Below are 20,217 nucleotides of genomic sequence, written 5' to 3' on the forward strand. Positions count from 1 at the left end.
TTTGTCACCAAGCTCTATTTTAACAGAATGTTAGTCAATGATGTTTTAGAATCGATTAAAAGGGAATAGGGATTTGTTTTAAAAAGAAATTGGAAATGGATTTGGATTTGATAGAAAAACGGAAATAACAAACAACCCTGGCGCATTAGGATTGACGGGGCCCTGGTGTAAGACTGAAGTAGACCCCAAACAAAACAAAAACAAGAATGAAAATGAATGAAGACAGTGTAGCTGACCAAGTAACGTTTAATACAAACACGCCCACCGTGTGTTTGTGTTGTCTTTACTGAACAATGGCACATCTTATTTCATTTTTAATAAACTGACATTCAAAAAATAAATAAAATTAACAATAATAGCAACAATAATAAGAAGAAGAAGAATAAACAGCTTTTGTAAATAATGTAAAATAATAAGACACATGAGGCAGCTGAGCAATCACGTGACCAACTGCCAATCTGGTCGCTCCGATTTGCACTTTCGTGTTTTGATTGACAGTCCGGCCAACACGATCTTGCCGCGGTGTATTTTTTCTAATCCCAGTAGGACGGTTACGCTGCTGGGAATGTGACGTCACCAGCTTCTCTCCCAAACGCAGACAAATGGGACACTTTTATATACACTGAATATCCACACAGAAATGAACTTTCAGGGCTCGTCTGCATTGGTGGCTTTAGAGCTTCCCTCATCTCACCGACAGAGGGCAGCATAGTAACGGCAAAGGATCACACATCACAGGCATGTTAAAGAAATCCTGGAGGAGTAGGTCAAGATCCTTCAGGCAGAATTCCCCTGCTCCCTCCATCCAGTCTCTGCAGTGTAAAGGTATACCCTAAGGGGTAGCTGGGCTGGTTTCTGAGCAGAGGGAGGGATCGCTCAGCCTGTCACAGCTGCTCAAGCTCCATGAAGAAACATGCCGAGCACCAGCAGCAACACAAGCAGCAGTGAGAATGTAACAGGTAGCCGGCTTCTCTGTTCAATACGAACGCCTGCAGAAAGAGGAGACGAGCGCTGACATAATGTACCAACATGGAGCAGAGTGGAGGTGTACAGTGGGAAACTACTGTCCTCAAGGGGGGTTAGTGTCTGACAGGGGACTGCATTGGGAGAGGACACCAGAGCAACATGAGGGGGGCTAGTGTCTGACAGGGGACTGCATTGGGAGAGGACACCAGATCAACATGAGGGGGGGTAGTGTCTGACAGGGGACTGCATTGGGAGAGGACACCAGATCAACATGAGGGGGGGTAGTGTCTGACAGGGGACTGCATTGGGAGAGGACACCAGATCAACATGAGGGGGGGTAGTGTCTGACAGGGGACTGCATTGGGAGAGGACACCAGATCAACATGAGGGGGGGGTAGTGTCTGACAGGGGACTGCATTGGGAGAGGACACCAGATCAACACAAGGGGGTATTTGTTTCTCAAAGCCTAAAGTATACTGTCCAGTCAATATATGATTAATTAAAGCTTCTGCATTCAGTGTCTATATAATATTAACTGAACTGTAAAGGAGAACTCTGCTGCTATCTTAATGAAATGAAACAATGCTCCCCTTTAATTTCTTTATCTGAGCGTGTTCAACATTTATCAGCGTTTTCTTTGTGAATGTTTCATTTAACAAGGCCAGGCACTTTAACAGTTCATAGCCTGACTACTGCACACATGACTAATCTCAACAGGGTCTGGTAGCAACGGACAAGGAGTCTCCTGTAATCGGCTTCCCACTGAACTTCAGTAAAGAGCTGCAGCGGAGAGGGAACAGAATTGGACGTTTTGAATTGAGGTTGACTCGGGTTGACTGAATTATAAAAACGGTGCACCCTCACCCCCGCGCGCTCAGCCCTGATTTCTCTCCACATGCCCTTACCTGTGCTTGGGTGCAGGGTGACAGCTCGGCTCACTCTCTGCTCCATCACGGGGTGATCCAGCTCGAAGGTGAAGGTCTCTGCTTCATTCACCACCGCCTCCAGCTCGTTCTGGATCTGGTAGAGCCCCCTGCTGTCCACAGACGGCTTGGTGTGGCTCTGGTTTGTGATGTCACTTCCTGCCGCATTCAGCTACAGCAGTGTGGGCCGGGGATAACCGCCCGCCACCCTGACAGTCAGGGTCACATGATCACCGGGGCGAGGCAGGCCAATCGCTAACTGCGGCTCGCTGTAAGGGGCTGGACAGACACAGAAACACAGCCAATGAACACTGAGGATTCTGGAGCAGAGAGCCTTCAATAAAGCACATGGTTAATATGCATGGAACACAATGTTAAGAGCACATCAACATACTATCATGGACTCCCTTGTAAAAGTAATAGCACAGCAAAGTGTAATAAAGCACAGTGAAAGCACGGTAAAGCAGGAGGTAAGTGTTATGAAGCGCAGAAAGGTATGGCAAAGCACATTTAAAAACCATGGCAAACCAGAGTAAACTATGGCAAACGCACTGCATGATCATGGGAAAGCTGCTAAATAACCATGGGAATTTACAGTGATAAACTTGAATAAGGGTATTTCCACACACGCTCAGGTTAGTATTAAAACCAGCACCACTGCAAGTCAGCAATGCAAAAACAAAACAGAGATGATACAAATGATCCAGACCTGTGATCTTTACAATGCTAGTTAATGAAGTGTCAGCATCAGTGCCGGGGTGAGTGCTCCCCCGTCTCCTATTACAGGTGGTACTGTCTGTAGGAACATGTTATACAGAAAGCTGGCTGACAAGGACTGAATGGGGGGGGGGGGGGGGGGGGAAACATGCTTAGACAAGAGAAGCTGCAGCTGCCAAGCTTGTCTGAGTCTGTTTCTTTGTCAGGGACGGTTTCCTCTCATCTGCAGTGCCAGCTAGTGTTGGGATCAATTCCTTTTATCTTTTAAAGCAGTTCCCAGTTGCTGCTTTCAATTGAAGCTGCTTTTCAGTTCAGCTGCTTTCAATTGAAGCCAATGTTAATCGATTAACAAAACAGCGACTGATTGAAGTAATTTGTTGTCACTGTGTGAGGAGCTCGTATGAACAGGATGCTGCTAAATGCAATTTTGATCAATGATGTGTGGGAGCTAATGAAAAGGGAAAGGGAATTGAAAAAAAAGGAATTGACGAATTTCAGCCACCTTCTAAAGAAAAGAAAGCCTCTGCGTCATCAATACAATCAGAATTTTTAGCACTGGTATTTACACGTACTAGATCTGAGGACAACCCAAGACCCCAGTGCGGTATTTGTCAGGAGGTTTTGTCAAATGAAGCTCTTAAACCTGCAAAATTGATAGGCCATTGTGACAGGAATGGCTGAGTGGGTGGTGGGAAGAATAAAAGAGACCAGTCACGGCTTTTAGTTATAATAATCCGCGGCTTTATTGTGCCACAACAGAAAAATAATGGAACCGGGATACACAACGATGTGTAACCCGGCAACCACAAAGCAAAACAAACAGGGGGAAATTGGAAAAACCAAAAACAACGAAGAATGTCAATAAACCAAAACAAAACAACAGTCCGTCCTTCCTCCTTTCCCCCAGGTACACAGGGCGGAACCAGTGTTGCGCTCCTCCCGTCTCGCTCCGGAGCGTCCCGTTAGTGCTCTAATGGGTGCAATAAAACAAGGGGTTAACAGGGAACCTCTGTGCCACACAACCTTCCTTCTTATTTCCCTTCCCCTCGTTATTTGTACTCCGTCCGTTTACTTCCTTTCTCTCTCTCTCTCTCTCTCTCTCGCCGTCTCTCACGCAGTACCTTGCCAGAAGGAACAGAACTCCGGGCCACGCCCCCTTTTGTACGCTCCGTCCCGCTCCCATTGGGCAGCGCGGGCAACCGCCGTTGACCAATGCGCGATTGCCACAGCGCTCCCCGTCTGGGTTGGTGACGTTGCGCACCGTGGACCCGCCCCCCTTCCAAGATGGCCGGCTTCCACCTCTCCTGGGGATGTCTGCTCCTCCTCCCCAGCACCGTCACCGGTCGGAAGGGAGATCTAAAACTAGAATTCACTCTCTCTTTGTCACATATCCCACCGCTCAGAGTGGAGCCGAAGGAACACTCGGCCAAACCTACCATTCCCATTACTCCCCCCTCCCGGGAAAAATAATCCGCATTTTGGTGATCTTTCCCGGCACGATGCACCATATGATACATATAAGGCTGCAATGCCAAATACCACCGAGTTATTCGAGCATTGCTATCCTTCATAGTGCTTAACCATCTGAGTGGGGCGTGGTCCGTGACCAGATCAAATGAATGTCCCAGCAAGTAATATCTAAGGGAGTGAGTTGCCCATTTAATGGCTAAACACTCCTTCTCCACAACGGAATAGTTGCGCTCCCGAGGAAGCATTTTTTTGCTGATATACAGAATGGGGTGTTCCACCCCGTTAACTCTCTGGGACAAGACCGCCCCCAAACCGACCTCTGACGCGTCAGTATGGAGGAGGAATCTCTTGCTAAAGTCTGGTGCTATTAGCGCAGGAGCCTGGCACAGTTTTTGTTTAATGGTCTCAAACGCCCCCTGACACTCTTCTGACCACAATAATTAAATTTGGTGCACATTTCTTAGTGAGGTCTACCAAAGGATTGACCACGGTGGCATACTCGGGGATAAAGCGGCGGTAATAACCAGCCAATCCCAATAGTGACCTCACCTGGGATTTGGTTTTGGGGACAGCCGCATCCACCAAAGCCTGGACTTTGGTGGCTACGGGTTTCACCCGTCCATTCCCCATGATAAATCCTAAATACTGTGTTTCTAATTTAGCAAACGCACATTTCCTCAGGTTAGCTGTTAGCCCAGCAGCCCTTAGAGACTGAAGGACGGCTTCCAGTCGAATTACATGCTCTCTCCAGGTGGAGCTATATATAACCACATCGTCAATATACGCTGCTGCATACTCACGATGGGAATGTAACACCTCGTCCATCAGTCTCTGAAAGGCAGCGGGCGATCTGCCAATATCCCTTCGTCAGGTCCAGAGTTGAGATAAACCCTGCCGTCCCCAGTCGGTCGAGGAGTTCGTCGATCCGAGGCATGGGGTAGGCATCGAACTTGGCGATAGCATTGACCTTTCGAAAGTCGACACAGAAGCGATTAGTGCCGTCCTTCTTGGCCACGATAACAATAGGACTGCACCACTCACTTCTGGAAGGCTCAATGACCCCAAGTTCAAGCATCGCCCTCACCTCGTTCTGGACGCCACTCCGCCGACTTTCTGGGATCCGGTAGGGCCTCTCCCGAACAGTGACACCTGGCGGAGTAATAACAGCATATTTGGTAAGGTTAGTCCTGCCGGGCACATCAGAAAACACATCCCCAAATTTCCCCATTAACTTACGTAATTCTACTTGCTGATCCGGAAGTAACTGTCCCCACATTGAAATCTGGCTGGGGCTAGGGGCCTCTATACAGGGTCCAAAGTCATCCTCCATCTCGCCTGGGGCTATGAATAAGACCTCCCTTGCCTTCCAGGGCTTTAATAAATTGACGTGATAAATTTCTGTTTTATTCCGGCGATCAGGCTGTCTAATTTCATAATTCACTAATCCTACAGCCCGTATCACCTCATATGGCCCCTGCCATTTAGCACACAGTTTTGACTCCAATGACGGGAGAAGCAGCATCACTTTATCTCCGGGCCGAAAAGTTCGAATTCGTGCATTAGTATTGTAATGCTGCTGTTGCCGACGTTGAGCCGATCTAAGATTGTCTTGAGCCAATCGACCAATTAAATCGAGGCGGTCCCGCAGTAGGAGCACATGCTGCACTACATTTTTAGAGGAGCCCTTGTGTTCTTCCCAACCTTCTCTCAACAGGTCGAGGATGCCCCGTGGCTGCCGGCCATACAGCAGCTCAAAGGGGGAAAATCCCGTTGAGCTCTGAGGCACCTCTCTCACTGCGAAGAGGAGATAAGGGAGAAGAGTAGCCCAATGTTTCTGCTCCTGACTCACAAACCGTCTCAACATTTGCTTCAAAGTTTGGTTAAAACGTTCCACCAGTCCGTCCGTTTGGGGATGATAAACCGACGTCCTGATGGGACGTATTTTTAGAATTTTATACACTTGCTGTAGCGTTTTCGATAAAAAGTTCGTTCCATGATCAGTTAATATTTCTTTTGGGATCCCTACTCTAGCCATAATCTGACTTAACTCTTTCGCAATTGCAGTGGCACTAGTGGACCGCAGCGGAACTGCTTCCGGGTACTGCGTCGCATAATCCACCATCACTAATATGTGTGTGTACCCGGAATCAGAAGGCAGCACTGGCCCAACTATGTCCATTGCAACGCGTTCAAAGGGAATGGAGACAATGGGCAGTGGGACCAAAGGGGCGGGGCGCACTCGACCCGGCGCTACTCTCTGACAGTCCGGGCAGGTAGCTACATATTTCGCCACCTCGGTGTAGAGCCCTGCCCAATAAAATCGAGCCAGTATCCTGTCCCTCGTCTTGTCAACACCAAGATGTCCTGCAAAGGGGACGTCATGCGCCAGCCTCATGACCTCTGGTCGACAGGACAGGGGAACGATCAACTGTTTGACAGGCTGTCCTGTGCCCGGGGCGGGGTTTACTCTATATAGCAAGTGCCCCTCTACAACGAAATGAGGATATACCAGCGTCCCAATGCCATCAACATTCTTACCCTCGATAGACCGGACCTGTTCCCAAGCGTGCACCAGTGTGGGGTCGTTGTTTTGCTCCCACACTAGGTCCGCGCTTGAGGCCCACACGTCCGGGATATCGACGGGGGCTGGAGCAGTCTCTGCCCTCAAGGGTCCAGTAACCTCGCCCGCCCGGTCACACTGTGTCCCCACTCCCTTCGATTGGCGTTTGGGACCATCAGAACCTTCCCCCGCCAGTCCCCAGCCGTGTCTCATCGATGCGCCCTCCCACTTTTCCTTCCGTCTCTCCTTACGTGTTTTCCTAGGACGGAAAAGGGGAGAAAACAGTTCGGCGTGAAAAGGAAAAACGGTGCCAATGACTTCCTTTCCTCGGGAATCTGCCGTGTTTACACGTGTGGTTGAGGCTGCCGATGCTTTTAGTAAATCTTTATATTGCGGCCAGTCTCGACCCAGAATAACTGGGTGTGGTAACTTCTCGGCCACCCCCACTACTAGGTGGCGCTTTATCGGACCTACCGATAAGTATACTTTTAGAGTGGGGTATGTCGCCGTATCCCCATGGATACAGGAGATCGCCACCTGGCCTTGTGGCTGCCACGACATACCGCCAAGGAGAGCTGTTCGAATCAGAGTTTGCTCACACCCTGTGTCCACTAATGCGTGGGTACTCACATTCCCCAGCGCCACATCAACAATACACGGGCCCTCCCGACCATTTCCCCATTTCTTACCTGTCTCAGACGCCAGGTGACACGCAGCCACATCGCATTCCATAGCGGCCGGGCAGTATCTCGCGATATGTCCCGACTGCTGGCACCTGAAACAGATTGGAGGGGCAGAGGGTGAGGATGGTACGTATCTGTCCCGCTGTTGGTATGTCAGCGGGGCAGGGGGAGCCATTCTACCCCAGCTGGGGGCCAACCTCTGGGTGCAATAAAACAAGGGGTTAACAGGGAACCTCTGTGCCACACAACCTTTCTTCTTATTTCCCTTCCCCTCGTTATTTGTACTCCGTCCGTTTACTTCCTTTCTCTCTCTCTCCCTCTCTCTCTCTCTCTCGCCGTCTCTCACGCAGTACCTTGCCAGAAGGAACAGAACTCCGGGCCACGCCCCGTTTTGTACGCTCCGTCCCGCTCCCATTGGGCAGCGCGGGCAACCGCCGTTGACCAATGCGCGATTGCCACAGCGCTCCCCATCTGGGTTGGTGACGTTGCGCACCGTGGACCCGCCCCCCTTCCAAGATGGCCGGCTTCCACCTCTCCTGGGGATGTCTGCTCCTCCTCCCCAGCACCGTCACCGGTCGGAAGGGAGATCTAAAACAAGAATTCACTATCTCTTTGTCACAGCCATTTATCTACAAAGCATTCAGAATGCGGAAAAGAAAAAAAAACACCTTTTCAATGTGCGAAATGACAACATTGCTTGATGAACTGGCGGTGAAAATTCCACCCCAGGGATCTCATTAAGTTAGGTCAGTTATATAAACACTTTACTCTCTAAAATGCCCAATTATTTAACCCCTGATTTGCTCCCCTATGTAGAATGTCCTGTCCTTTCTCCCCTCACCGCAGCGATTCCCCACACAGCTCAGGAGAATTTAAGGCTCAGCGGACGTCCTCCGATCCCACGAGCGAGCCAGCTTCCTCTTCCACACCCAGGAACTCCAGAGAGGAGGTCAGCGAGCGACCGGCCTCCGGGGAACAAAGGCCAGCCCTGCAGATGTCCGCCCGAGCTCACTGGACGCCTGGCCGGTGGGGTCCGCTGCAGCGCAATGAGGAGAAACCTGAGCTCGCTTGACATGTGCTGTGTGTGTGTTTAACATGTCCCCTTCCCCTTGAATTACCTGCCATGGTATAATAGTCAATGACAGGCTGGTTTATAAACACTGACCTGCCACTATGAGCCGCACGTCTCCCTGGGTGCTCTCCACTTGGTTGGTTACAGCGCAGGTGTACCAGCCCTCATCCTCCCCCCGCACCTGTTTCAGTCTGAGGGAGGCGTTCCCCACACTGAGCTGCTCTGGGAACTGCTGGGTCCGATTAATATAGGTTTCATTCTGCAGAGTGTGGTGGAATTTTCTGCATACAACCGAGCAGGCACCGGTCCCGTACTGAGGGAACGATTGAGACAGAGACAAGTTGGAGCAACTCATACTTTATTAGTCTGCAGACTGGAGCATTCAACAGAGTGTCACAGACTCTGCAAGCAACCGCAAAGAAAGCTCAAAATACACTAAGTCAAACAGTTCCTTATGTAATCAGTTTTTGCACAGAGTTCATGACTTGTGGTAATTCTTATCTTCCTTAGTCAGCTCAAACCAACCTTGTGGTATTCTTGATACTGTTGCCTACCGACTTTTCTGATTGGTTGATTTTTCTAGTTGCTAGGGAGAGAGTGTCTGTCAGGTCCCACAAAGTTGATTCTCCCAATACAAGAATATTAGCTAAGTGACTGGGGAGAAAAGAGGAATTATCGCTGTCTCAAAATATTATCATTTGAGACAGTGTCCTATTCTCATGTCGCTGACTCATACACTTCTCTGAAAACAGGGCTGCTGACCCTTGGCCACATTCCAGTGTGTTAGTTCAACATTGTAAATCTAATACTTTGTTAACATCAAACTTCATATAATATCATTATTCAGGTTATACAAATCACAGAGATCACCCAAACATATTAGATTAGAACTCTTTGTGCGATTATTCTATCATTCTTCTATCACATTCCCTCCTTTTGTAAATATTATTACAACTATTGTTAGATAGAATAATTATACAACATCGTCAGCCATATCACTGAAAGGGTTATTATCTTCATTGCACAGGTTCTCAGTAGTAAGCAGTGGCATAGTTAGGTGGTGTCCAATGCTTTGGTGCACAGTTTCTTGATGCATATTACAAACAACATTGGCTAGCCCTGTAAGTGATCTCTTGTTTCTTTAAACACATATTTCAAATAACAGACAATAACATAGCAATAAGCAATACCAATAATGAAATAAGCGAGGACGCATGTCCCGCTACATTCCACCAGTCAGCCCAGTCCACTCCAGCACTTTCTCCAGCTAATCCACATAGGATACCCCACCCGCATAATCGGGCATCTGCTAATATTAGTTGACCAGTGTTGCCCGCCAGCGACGCCTGCACTCTAGCTATCACTACTCTTGAGTGAACGTCCATAAGCTGCGTTAATGTGTGCCAATGCCATCAGCATACCTGTATGATTAATTGTCTTCATCCATTCTTCAGCATCTTCAATAATGCCTGTGATATTAATAGGTGGAGTGGGGTGCATGCTCAGGTGTCCCACAGTCACAACACCCTGTGGGTGAAAACACACAGCCGGCGACATGAGGCATACCTGGCCGCTACTTCCTACCCCCATGCTTGAGGTGATTACACACCATGTTCCATTCCTCATCTGAGTGCATCTTTCGTACCCTAGCTTTGAGTGTACCATTGCTTCCATCATTTACATTGACAGGTTAAGGCTGCCAGCATGGTCACACAGAACAGCATCACCAAATTCAATACACTCAGTGGCCTTGAAGTGCAGGGTGGCATTTTAGGCACACTGACCAACCCATGTCTATTTGTGGGACGATAACCCATGTTCCAATTATTACCCCTAGGTTACTGACATTTATCCCGGTACTGTGGTGGACCCGACTGGTGGCATGTGGCACCATTAAAATAAAACAAATATCTCCGTCACAGCGTTCAGTACATATCACCATATTATCCTGAAACTCTGGATATGCTGGGTATCCGGTCTTAGCTATTCCACGTAACATCTGTTCTCTCCAAGCTGTCAAATTTACATCTTCAATTATTGCGTCAACCGTCTTTCACCAGTCATTTGTTCAGCCATGGCCAATCTCTGAATAGCATCACCTGTTTCAGAAACTGGCCATGGTTTTCATTGTCCTGCTGTATATTATATATGGAATTGAGGCCTGAATTCACAGCCCCGAACCACCCAGCAATGTCGTCAATCAGACCCCTCCTTTGACGGCCACCTGCATTACGTTGGCAAGTATCCAATTCACGATTAAAGGTTTTATTCAATATTTTAGTTAATAGTCTAAACTCACCACACCTTTTGGTGTATTGTCGTTTGATATCTTTAATGTTTATTCTTACCAACGTTTACAACCAGGTTACTCCCATCACAAATGGTTTTGCCCTCCCCACAGCTAGCAACCTGTCTGGGGGAGAGGGCGTTAACGGGGGACATTGGGTGGAGTGGAACTGTAGCTTCATACCTCCCATATACCATGTATTTCACACTCTGTGTGCTATACTTTGCCCTGTCACATTAACACATGTCCAATCATAAGTATCGTGGGTGCACCCCCACATTCTGCTGTTTTTGCTCTCGACTTGTTGCATTAGTTTGCTCCTGTTGTCACTGTTTGGTATAGGTTTTTTTTTTTTTTTTTTTTTTTTTTTTTCGTCCAGAGACAGTCCACCTCCAATGACGCGTTACTGCTTACAGTTCAGTTGCATATTGACTCATACTGGACCCCTCTTACTGTTAGTCGCCATATCGCAAGTAGAACATTGTTCAAACTGTGTTGGAGTCATTGTATTATTCTGGCTTATCAAACACACAGGCTGCCATGTTCCCTCTATGTTACTCTCGAAGGAAAGTGGTCTTTGTCGTTGTCTAAAGATTCACGTGCAATTCTCCCAGGGGGCCCTCCAAAGCTTGTCTCTCTGTACACGTCTCGTTCCACGCCCAGAGGTGTGGAATCCTCTCTGATTTTGGAATGACATAATACCTGGAACACAAATCATGTTACTGTCCGTTGCTGCTCCCGCTGTCTGTGGAAAGAGATATACCATTAGTTTCAGGACATTCAGTGTCAGCAAATTCAAACTGAGATGTATCCACGCGATGGTACCATTTGGTCTGTGTCCAATGTACTCACTTAACACCATGTGGGAGCTTCACTGCTACACTAGTTTGTGTCACCATCAGTACTATGTATTGACCAAACCATTGACATCTCTTTTCCCTCCTTGTGTCTATTTTGTGTGTCTATAATAGACTGCTGTTTCTTGCCCGGATCCTTAATAGACCCGTCGGCACTCAACCTGTTTTTTCGTCTGTCCTTTTTTTTTTTTTTTTTATCAATGCATTCCGTTTCTATCTGTGCAAGTATAACAAAATATATCTACTGACACAGCTGCTGTTTTGTGGTTAACAGGAAACCGCATTGCTTCCTTAGCTGGCTTGTTCACTTTTTCGTTGCCTAAAGACAAAAAATCTGTTCCTTGACTGTGTGCTTTCACTTTAGCTGACTGTGTGGATTGTCCAGTTCTTTTACTTGGTCCTATAACGAAACAATCACCGCGCCTATGCCCGAGATTACCACAGTTGTCACATTTAGGCTTCTGCCCCTGTTTGCAATCTCACCTTTTATGTCCCACTTTACCACAGCTCTGACATGCTCCATCAAATTGTACAGCACTTATTTTCATTTTTATCTTCCTTTTGTCGGTTTACATCTGCTACTGCCCAATTCATTACTCTTTTGTATGCATTCCCTGGGTTTAGTTTACCCCCAGCTCAATTGCCTTCTGCAAATGTGGACCCAGTCCACTAATTAATACCTGTACAAACACTTGATCTGACTCATTTGGTCAACACTTCCTTCCTGTTGCTCTACCTTAGTCAGATAATCTTTAGTTGCATTTTTGCATTTAATCTTTGGCAGGCATGCTCCTAATGACTGCTTTTCTAACACCGTTAATGCATAAACCGTCATTTCCTTTTCCCCATTGTGCTTCTCACAGCGTCTTACTAATGTTGCAACTTTATTTTATTTTGTTTTGCTACAGTATAATTTCAATCGGTTCCTGCTGCAGTAAACCACTGTCTTGTTTATGTGACGCCCATGCATCTGGGTAAACTGCACAGACTGTTCCCCATTTATTCTCCTCTCACAGTTTCCAAATTATTTATACTTAATATGTCGCTCAAAGGAAAACTCGGGTTCTCACACTACAGGTCGTTTTAGCTAAGGGACCCTAGTCTCTACAATCGCACTTTTTCCCTCTGAGCCATACCCCTTCTTTTTACATCCACACACACACACTCAACCAGACCCGGGTCACTCAATCACATCTCACAAGAAATTCCAGTTACACAACAATGCCGCAATCGGCAAAACACTAGACCTTACATGTCCGTCTACAAGGACTTAATTTACCCTCTGTCAAGTCTCAAGTCTTGGTCCAGCAAACACCCACGAGTGCTTTAAATGCTTAGTCGAAGTACAAACTCAACTGTTAGCGACTGGATCCACTAAATATTGGGAATGGTAATTAAAACATACTCATCCTCCTTGGACAGTCAGTAACAGACAAGCCAGCGCGACAATTAATTGCAAATTGGTTATTATGTTAAATCTGTAGTGGGGTCTTTTGGAAGGACTCAACGTGACAGCCCGTAGCGCCAATCTTATAAACTTTGAATACGCAGCGCGAAGGAAGTCAGCAAGTGCATTCAAAATACAATTCTGACATTCGCGCTCAATATAAACCACATGTGCACATAAACAGATAAACAAACAGAAAGGAACAAACACAAAAGATGGACTATTAGTTCAGTAGCTTTTTTTAGGAACAAGTTATTACTTCAATTCACTTCATGAACGATAATAATTCCTGGGATTTCAATAACCATTTACCTTACACAGAACTCCCCGTCCGTTTCTATAATGAGCTACGTTACTTGTACTTAATGTTCCTCTCAAGGAGAAACTTGTCCTGGCATTTTACGTAGCACCAAATCCTCCAAACTCAATATAAATCGCCCATTTACTGTATTTTCCTTTAAAACAAGAATCTACCATTCATTCTAGTCCACTTAATACAAAAACTGGCTGAAATACGAAAAACGGCCATGCTGTTTACTGTAGCTCAGAATAAAGCTGTATAAAAGAATAAATCTCTTACTAGTTAGAAGCAGTTTGCTAACAGACAGGAGCTGGGCATCCTCTTCATAACACCACAGAAGAGCTGGGCATCCTCTTCATAACAGCACAGAAGAGCTGGGCATCCTCTTCATAACAGCACAGAAGAGCTGAGCATCCTCTTCATAACAGCACTGAAGAGCTGAGCATCCTCTTCATAACAGTATAATAATAATAATAATAATTTGTGGTTTGTCTGTTTGTTATTGAAGAGGTGCATGTATTGTCCGGGATAGGACCATGCTGGGGGTTGTCTCTGTGTCTGTGTCTCTGGGGAAGGTTCATGAGTTCTGGCAGTCCAGTCGGACTTTACCTAGATTGCTCCAGTAAAAAACACCCAATTGTAAAAATGGGTAATTGTATGTAAAATAATGTGATGTCTGTATAATGTGATATCTTGTAACAATTGTAAGTCGCCCTGGATAAGGGCGTCTGTTAAGAAATAAATAATAATAATAATAATAAAACGAAAATAAATAAATAATAATAATTGGACCTACAGCTCGGAGTTCACATTTTAAATGGATAGTGTCGTGCCGGGAGGTAGTCAGTGTTGTTTAAAAACGATCTTAAATAGTAATAAAATAATCGATTTGTAGTATTTGTAGGCACATGGCAGTTTTTCGACTTTTTTTTTCCAGCATCCGTTACGTGCAGACCTGGAAACGAAGCCTGGATGCGGGAGACACATCTTAACCAAAACGTCACGGCATAAAAGAAACACGACTTTTAAAATTTAACGTCACAAAGAATGATGCATGTGACCCACGCGTGTCTTCTTTGTGACGTTGAGTGTCAGTCTTTGTGACGTTGAATTTTGAAAGTCACTTATCTTTTTGAAAAGTTACCTGATTTGATTTATTGTGTTTCAGAGTACTGACAGAGATGGTCACTTTTTTCTGCGTGATATTCTTTAGAAAACATAGTATTTCATATTTATTTAAGTTCCTAAATAATGATAATAATAATAATACAAAGAAACATAAAAGATAAAAAAAAAATAGGTGAGTTTGTCTTTTATCTTTTATAAGCTAATTTAAATGGAAATGTGAGAGCCGGTTAATTTTCTAGAGGTTAATATTTGTTTTCTGGGTAGTAAAGTCAGGGAAACCTTAGTCAGATATTCTTGACTTCAGAAAATAAGCTTATTTTATATCAGAGATACGTGGTAGAGTTTGTGAAACTTTTTTTTTTTGTTGTCAGAAACGATTATTTGAGTTTTATTTCAAACAACACAGATGTCGTTTTTATTGGTTTGTTTGAGAAAATGAAAGACAACAAAAACAATAATAATTCGACCCACAGTCGGCAATAACAGGGAGGGCTGCAGGCCGGAGACTCTTTGAACCCCTATTTATGTTTTAGGGGCCCCTATATATGGCACTTAGAATATAATATACAATACATAAGCAGCGTGTGGCTGTTTTACAAAGCAGATGACTGTCCCGCGACACGCACGTAGAAAGCACGAGAGCGGCGCTCAAAAATAAAGGCGGGAAGCACAATAACTAACAAAGTCTTCGCGATGAGGAAGGTCTTTAAACTAAACAGATTTAAAGAATATTTAGACTGACCGGTTGTGGAGTTTCATCCGTACGATTTATTCCTTTAACTGGATTATGTGGGTGGTCTTGTGGTGCTGATATCAGGCTTTTTAAGGAGACCGTTTTCATTGGATTGAGATAAAACATGCTGATGTCGTCTAACTTGTTTTTCAAGATGGCCCATGGGAAAAGGCCTTGTGTCACAATGGATGCGCAGAGTAAGAAGACAACCTGTCTGTGCACAGTAAGTCACTGTAGAATTATGTACATTTATTATCTCTTAACAAAAAAAAAATGGTTAAACTGCTTATTAAGATATTTTATATCTATATCAACGTGTCTTAGGTGCTGCCTGAGTGTGTGTGTGTGAGTGTGTATATATAATTGTTTGTCAGTGTAAGACAGCTAAGGCATGGGTATCACACTGTTATTAAAAAAAAAATGTAATGAAATGACTTCAGAATTCTATTACATCATCACTTGCTGTTATTGCATCACTGTGGTATTAGTGGAATGACGTGACATCATCATTTTGAAACGTGTTTTGGCAATGCTGTGGGGTGTGAATCCCAGACTTGTTAGCTAGAGAATTATTTTATTATTTATTTTTATTTGATTGTATTTATTTAACCAGGAATGTCCCGTTGAGATTTAAATCTCTTTTTTTTTTCTTCAAGAGAGGTCTGGTCAAGAAGGTGACATATAAATAAGGGCTTCTGATTTTCAGTGTTTTCCGCCAACTTTTCGACTCTCCTTTAAAAATTCAATTGATCCCTGTTCAGCCATCTGTGTGTGTTAATCACAGAGAAACATGTTAATAGTGGAATTCATTTAATTGACAGGGTTTTATTTTCTGTGAAACAACAAAATGGGCTTTTAAATCGTAAGTTTTACTTTCTCATCTCAAAGCAGACTCCTGTAATGTAAACACAGTCACGCTGCAGAACGACTGTGATAAAGTGTGTCACCAGCATAAAACAAAAGCCATAGCCTGGACATTGCCGGTTCGAGTCCAGGCTATTCCACTGCCAACCTTGTAAGCTGCCCAAGAGCTGCGTTGTCCTCCGACACTATAGCTCTGAGGTGGCTGCATGGCAGGCCTGCAGTGTGAAAAGAAGCGGTCGGCTGACGGCACACGCTTCGGAGGACAGCGTCTGTTCGTCTTCGCCGCTCCCGAGTCAGCGTAGGGGTGGTAGCGGTGAGCTGAGCATAAAAAATAATTGGATATGTCAAATTGGGAGAAAATGGGGTAATATCAATTGGCGACTACTAAATTTAAAAAATAGAAATAAATAAAAAATTATAATGTTGCAACCTTCGAACTCTGAACAAACAGCAATACCGCTCAACAGCACTGGAGATTCTGTGAAGAGTGACATCACTGCTTGATCGCAGTCTTTCCTATTCGGAGATTTCATTTCTTTAGAGGCACAGCGCCCAATTGTTTTTTTTTTTTTTTACAGGTGACACCAGCAGAGAAGGAGGAGGATGCGCTGAGTCTGGATTTCGACCTTATTATCGACGATCTTCTGAACAGCCCTCCGCCACACCAGAGAAATGGAAGCTTTAAAACACCCGAACTGAAAGAGAAAGAGGAGAAGAAGGTGAGGTTCTGAGATTACCAGGCCAGGGCAAGAACCGAGGCTGAAAGTAGAGGCCAGGGCTGAGGCTGGTAGAGCCCAGAGCTGAGGCTGAAGGTAGAGGCCAGGGTTGATGCTGTGGCTGAGCCAGAGCCCAGGACTGAGGCTGAGGTAGAGCCCAGGACAGCCTGAGGCTGAAGCTGCAGTATGAATCTCATACTTTTTAGCTAGAGAATGCTCAAAATGTATTTATACTGATGTCACACCCTTCAGACTCAGCAGATATAGCAATACTGGTCAACGTCACTGGAGATTTTGTCAAACCACTGCAGTCTTTCCTATTCAGAGATTTCATTTCTTTAGGAGGCACAGCTCCCAATTGTTTGTTGTTTTTTATACAGGTGACCCCAGCAGAGGAGGAGGATTTGGAGAGTCTGGATTTAAAGGGTCTGAGCCGCGTTATGGACGAGCTTCTGGACAGCCCTCCGTCACGCCGGAGAAATGGAAGCTTAAAAACACCCAAACTGAAAGAGAAAGACGAGAAGAAGGTGAGGTTCTGAGATTACCAGGCCAGGGCAAGAACCAAGGCTGAAGGTAGAGGCCAGGGCTGAGGCTGGTAGAGCCCAGAGCTGAGGCCCAGGTAGAGACCAGGGCTGAGGCTGAGGTATGAATCTCACACTTTTTTAGCTAGAGAAAGCTCAAAATGTATTTATACTGATGCCACACCCTTCAAACTCAGCAGATATAGCAATACTGATCAACGTCACTGGACATATTGTCAAACCACTGCAGTCTTTCCTATTAAAAGATTTCATTTCTTTAGAGGCACAGAGCCCAATTGTGTGTGTTTTTATTTTATTTTTCATTTGTTTTTTATACAGGTGACCCCAGCAGAGGAGGAGGATGCGCTGAGTCTGGATTTCGACCTCAATATCGACGATCTTCTGAACAGCCCTCCGCCACACCGGAGAAATGGAAGCTTTAAAACACCCGAACTGAAAGAGAAAGAGCAGAAGAGGAAGATAGTGACGTTCCGAGACTATGATGATGTGTTCACATTCAGCGCGGAGGAGGAGGAGGAGGAGGAGGAGGGGGCTGAGCTTGACCAGGAAGAACCTGACCAGCTGACGCTGCTCCTGATTAAGCTTGAGAAAGCAAGGGAGGCTCGGACCCTGGCCAGGTCCCGGGCGAGAGCTGAGGTCGAGGCTGAAGGCAAGGCCAGGGCTGCTAAAGCCAGTACTGAGGCTGAGACGAAAGCTAAGGCTATGGTTGAAGCTGAGAATGAGGCCAAGGCCAGGGCTAAGGCCAGTACTGAGGCTGAAGTCAAGGCCAAGGTTGAAGCTGAGAATGAGGCCAAGGCCAAGGCTGAAGCTAAAGCTAAAGCTGAAGATGATGCTAAAGCTAGGATCAGAGCTAGGCTTCTGCCTGGGTCCAATGCTGTGCCAGAGGCCTGGGCTGAGGCTAAACCAGAGACCGGGACTGAGGCTAAGACTGGGGCCAGGGCTCAGAGAAAAGCGAAGCTTCTGCCTGGGTCCAATGCTGTGCCAGAGGCCTGGATTGAGGCTGAGGCTAAGACTGGGGCTAGGGCTCGGGCTAGGAGAAGAGCTAAGCTCAATGCTGTGCCAGAGGCCTGGACTGAGCCCTATGCTGTGCCAGAGGCCTGGACTCTGCCCAATGCTGTGCCAGAGGCCTGGACTGCGCCCAATGCTGTGCCAGAGGCCTGGACTGAGATTAAGCCAAAGGCCAAAACGGACGCCCGAAAGTCACCGGCGGGCAGCTCCAGTGCCGAACATCCCGATGAGCCTCACGCCAACGCAGGGAAGGCGGACATCTCCCGCAACAAGGGCCCCACGACCTGTGCCAGGCTCTTCGGGAAAATGTGCTGGAAATGGAGAGCCGAGAAGGTCCAGCGGGAGCGCCCTTTTCTAACACTAACCGAGATCAACTTCTCCCTTGATTGCCATCAGCACCAGCAGCAGCAGCAGCAGCAGAGGGCTAGCAAGGTAAGACTGTTCATGAATAATTGCATTGTAAATTGGGTAACACACTGGCCAGTTAAAAAGTGGAGATGCTCTCTTACCTGGGGCGGGCAAGTCGTTTTATTTATGTTTTCTATGTAGTTGCATTCTCTGTTTTAACTGATTCATTAGCCCCCTTCTTCTGTCCCGAGAAAAAAAAAACTTTTGCAAGGATCTCTATGTTGATACAATATGAAGCGATGAGATTAAATTAAAGAACCGTTTCACAATGGGTATGTCTCATTCCCCCCCCCCCCCCCCCCCCCCGTGTGTACCCAGCGTGAAAGGACCTGCATTTTAAATGATGACATTAAGTTTCACTCTGTAACGCTTACTTTTGCAGTTTTATGCGCGAAATACATTTTACGTAACAAAGAAAAACCTTTTATCTTCGCAGGCGTCCACTGCAGAGACCCTTTGCATGAGCATGAAGAAATGTTTTACAAAACGGATTCAGAAAATATTTAAGAAGTCAGGAGGGAATCCAGAAACTAAAAGCCAGAAGTACATCAAAAAAACAAAGGAGAAGAAACCCGCGGCCCGCAAACCCGTCGAACACCAAAATCCCGCCGGCGGCTTCGGAGCCAGAAAAATGGGCTTGGCTTTTAAAAACCACACCGACCCCAAGATGTGTTTATAGGATTTCTGCGTCCTCCTCTTCCTCCTCCTCCTCTTCCTCACCCTATTCTATTCCAATAGACTCCAATCTGTATGATCTGCTCTGTCTTTTCAACTAAGCTTCTGATTTCACAGTCGCAGAAGAGGACTTCCGTTGAGTTTCGTTCCTGTTTCAGGGGATGTAGGCTGACCTACTTTTGGCTGATTGGATTGGTACCACCCAGCTGCTCAACCGCAAAAAAGATGAAGTCGGGGGTCCCCGAGTGGCTCACCTGGCAAAGGCACGACTGGTGTGAAGGGCGAGTCATACAGTCAGGGGGAGCGCTGGTTCGCTGGTCTTCACTGGGCATTCCACAGGGAGCGTCGCATTGGCTCTGGCGCTCCCGTGGGTTAGAGAGGCAAAACCGGCAGGGACTGTTTCTCCTCATCGCACTGCAGCGGACCCACCGGCCAGGCACCCAGTGTGCTCGGGCGGACGCCTGGAGGGCTGGCCTTTGTCCAGCTCGCTGACATCCGCTCTTGAGATCCTCGGTCTAAAAGAGGAAGCTGACTTGGTCGTGGGATCGGAAAACGCTCCCACTGGACCGTCACTTCCGCTGAACTGCGTGGGGAATTGCTGCGCTGAGGGGAGCAAATAATTGGGCATTTTAAATTGGGGGAAAAAAGTTATTGGACATTCTAATTTGGGGAAAAAAGTTATTGGACATTCTAAATTGGGGTAAAAAGTTATTGGAGATTCTAATTTGGGTTAATACTTGGGCTGTGTGGGAAATTGCTGCGGTGAGGAGAAAAAAATTATTGGACATTCTAAATTGGGGGAAAAAAAGTTATTGGACATTCTAAATTTGGGGGAAAAGTTATTGGACATTCTAAATTGG

At 46.2% G+C, this 20,217-nt stretch overlaps 2 protein-coding genes and 1 long non-coding RNA gene across 3 annotated transcripts; 1 reads left to right on the plus strand and 2 right to left on the minus strand.

Annotated features, from left to right (window-relative positions):
* Positions 1-566: 566 nt before the first annotated feature.
* On the minus strand, positions 567-2,681 carry LOC131709106 (uncharacterized). The gene is made up of 2 exons (XR_009311380.1): positions 1,872-2,681; positions 567-989 (listed from the first exon to the last, which is right to left on the minus strand). It is a non-coding gene; the product is annotated as an uncharacterized LOC131709106 (long non-coding RNA).
* Positions 2,682-3,155: 474 nt separating this feature from the next.
* Positions 3,156-4,869, minus strand: LOC131709030 (uncharacterized). The gene is made up of 3 exons (XM_059010637.1): positions 3,728-4,869; positions 3,488-3,576; positions 3,156-3,183 (listed from the first exon to the last, which is right to left on the minus strand). Exons 1-3 carry the CDS (start codon positions 4,319-4,321, stop codon positions 3,156-3,158), a joined length of 711 nt encoding a protein of 236 aa, XP_058866620.1. The 5' UTR covers positions 4,322-4,869.
* Positions 4,870-14,757: 9,888 nt separating this feature from the next.
* Positions 14,758-19,619, plus strand: LOC131709170 (uncharacterized). The gene is made up of 5 exons (XM_059011296.1): positions 14,758-15,367; positions 16,587-16,727; positions 17,105-17,251; positions 17,585-18,706; positions 19,119-19,619. The coding sequence occupies exons 1-5, from the start codon at positions 15,269-15,271 to the stop codon at positions 19,359-19,361; spliced, it is 1,752 nt and encodes a 583-aa protein (XP_058867279.1). The 5' UTR covers positions 14,758-15,268; the 3' UTR covers positions 19,362-19,619.
* Positions 19,620-20,217: the final 598 nt, after the last annotated feature.

This window comes from Acipenser ruthenus, chromosome 41, assembly GCF_902713425.1.
Source record: "Acipenser ruthenus chromosome 41, fAciRut3.2 maternal haplotype, whole genome shotgun sequence".
Lineage (NCBI taxonomy): Eukaryota > Metazoa > Chordata > Actinopteri > Acipenseriformes > Acipenseridae > Acipenser > Acipenser ruthenus.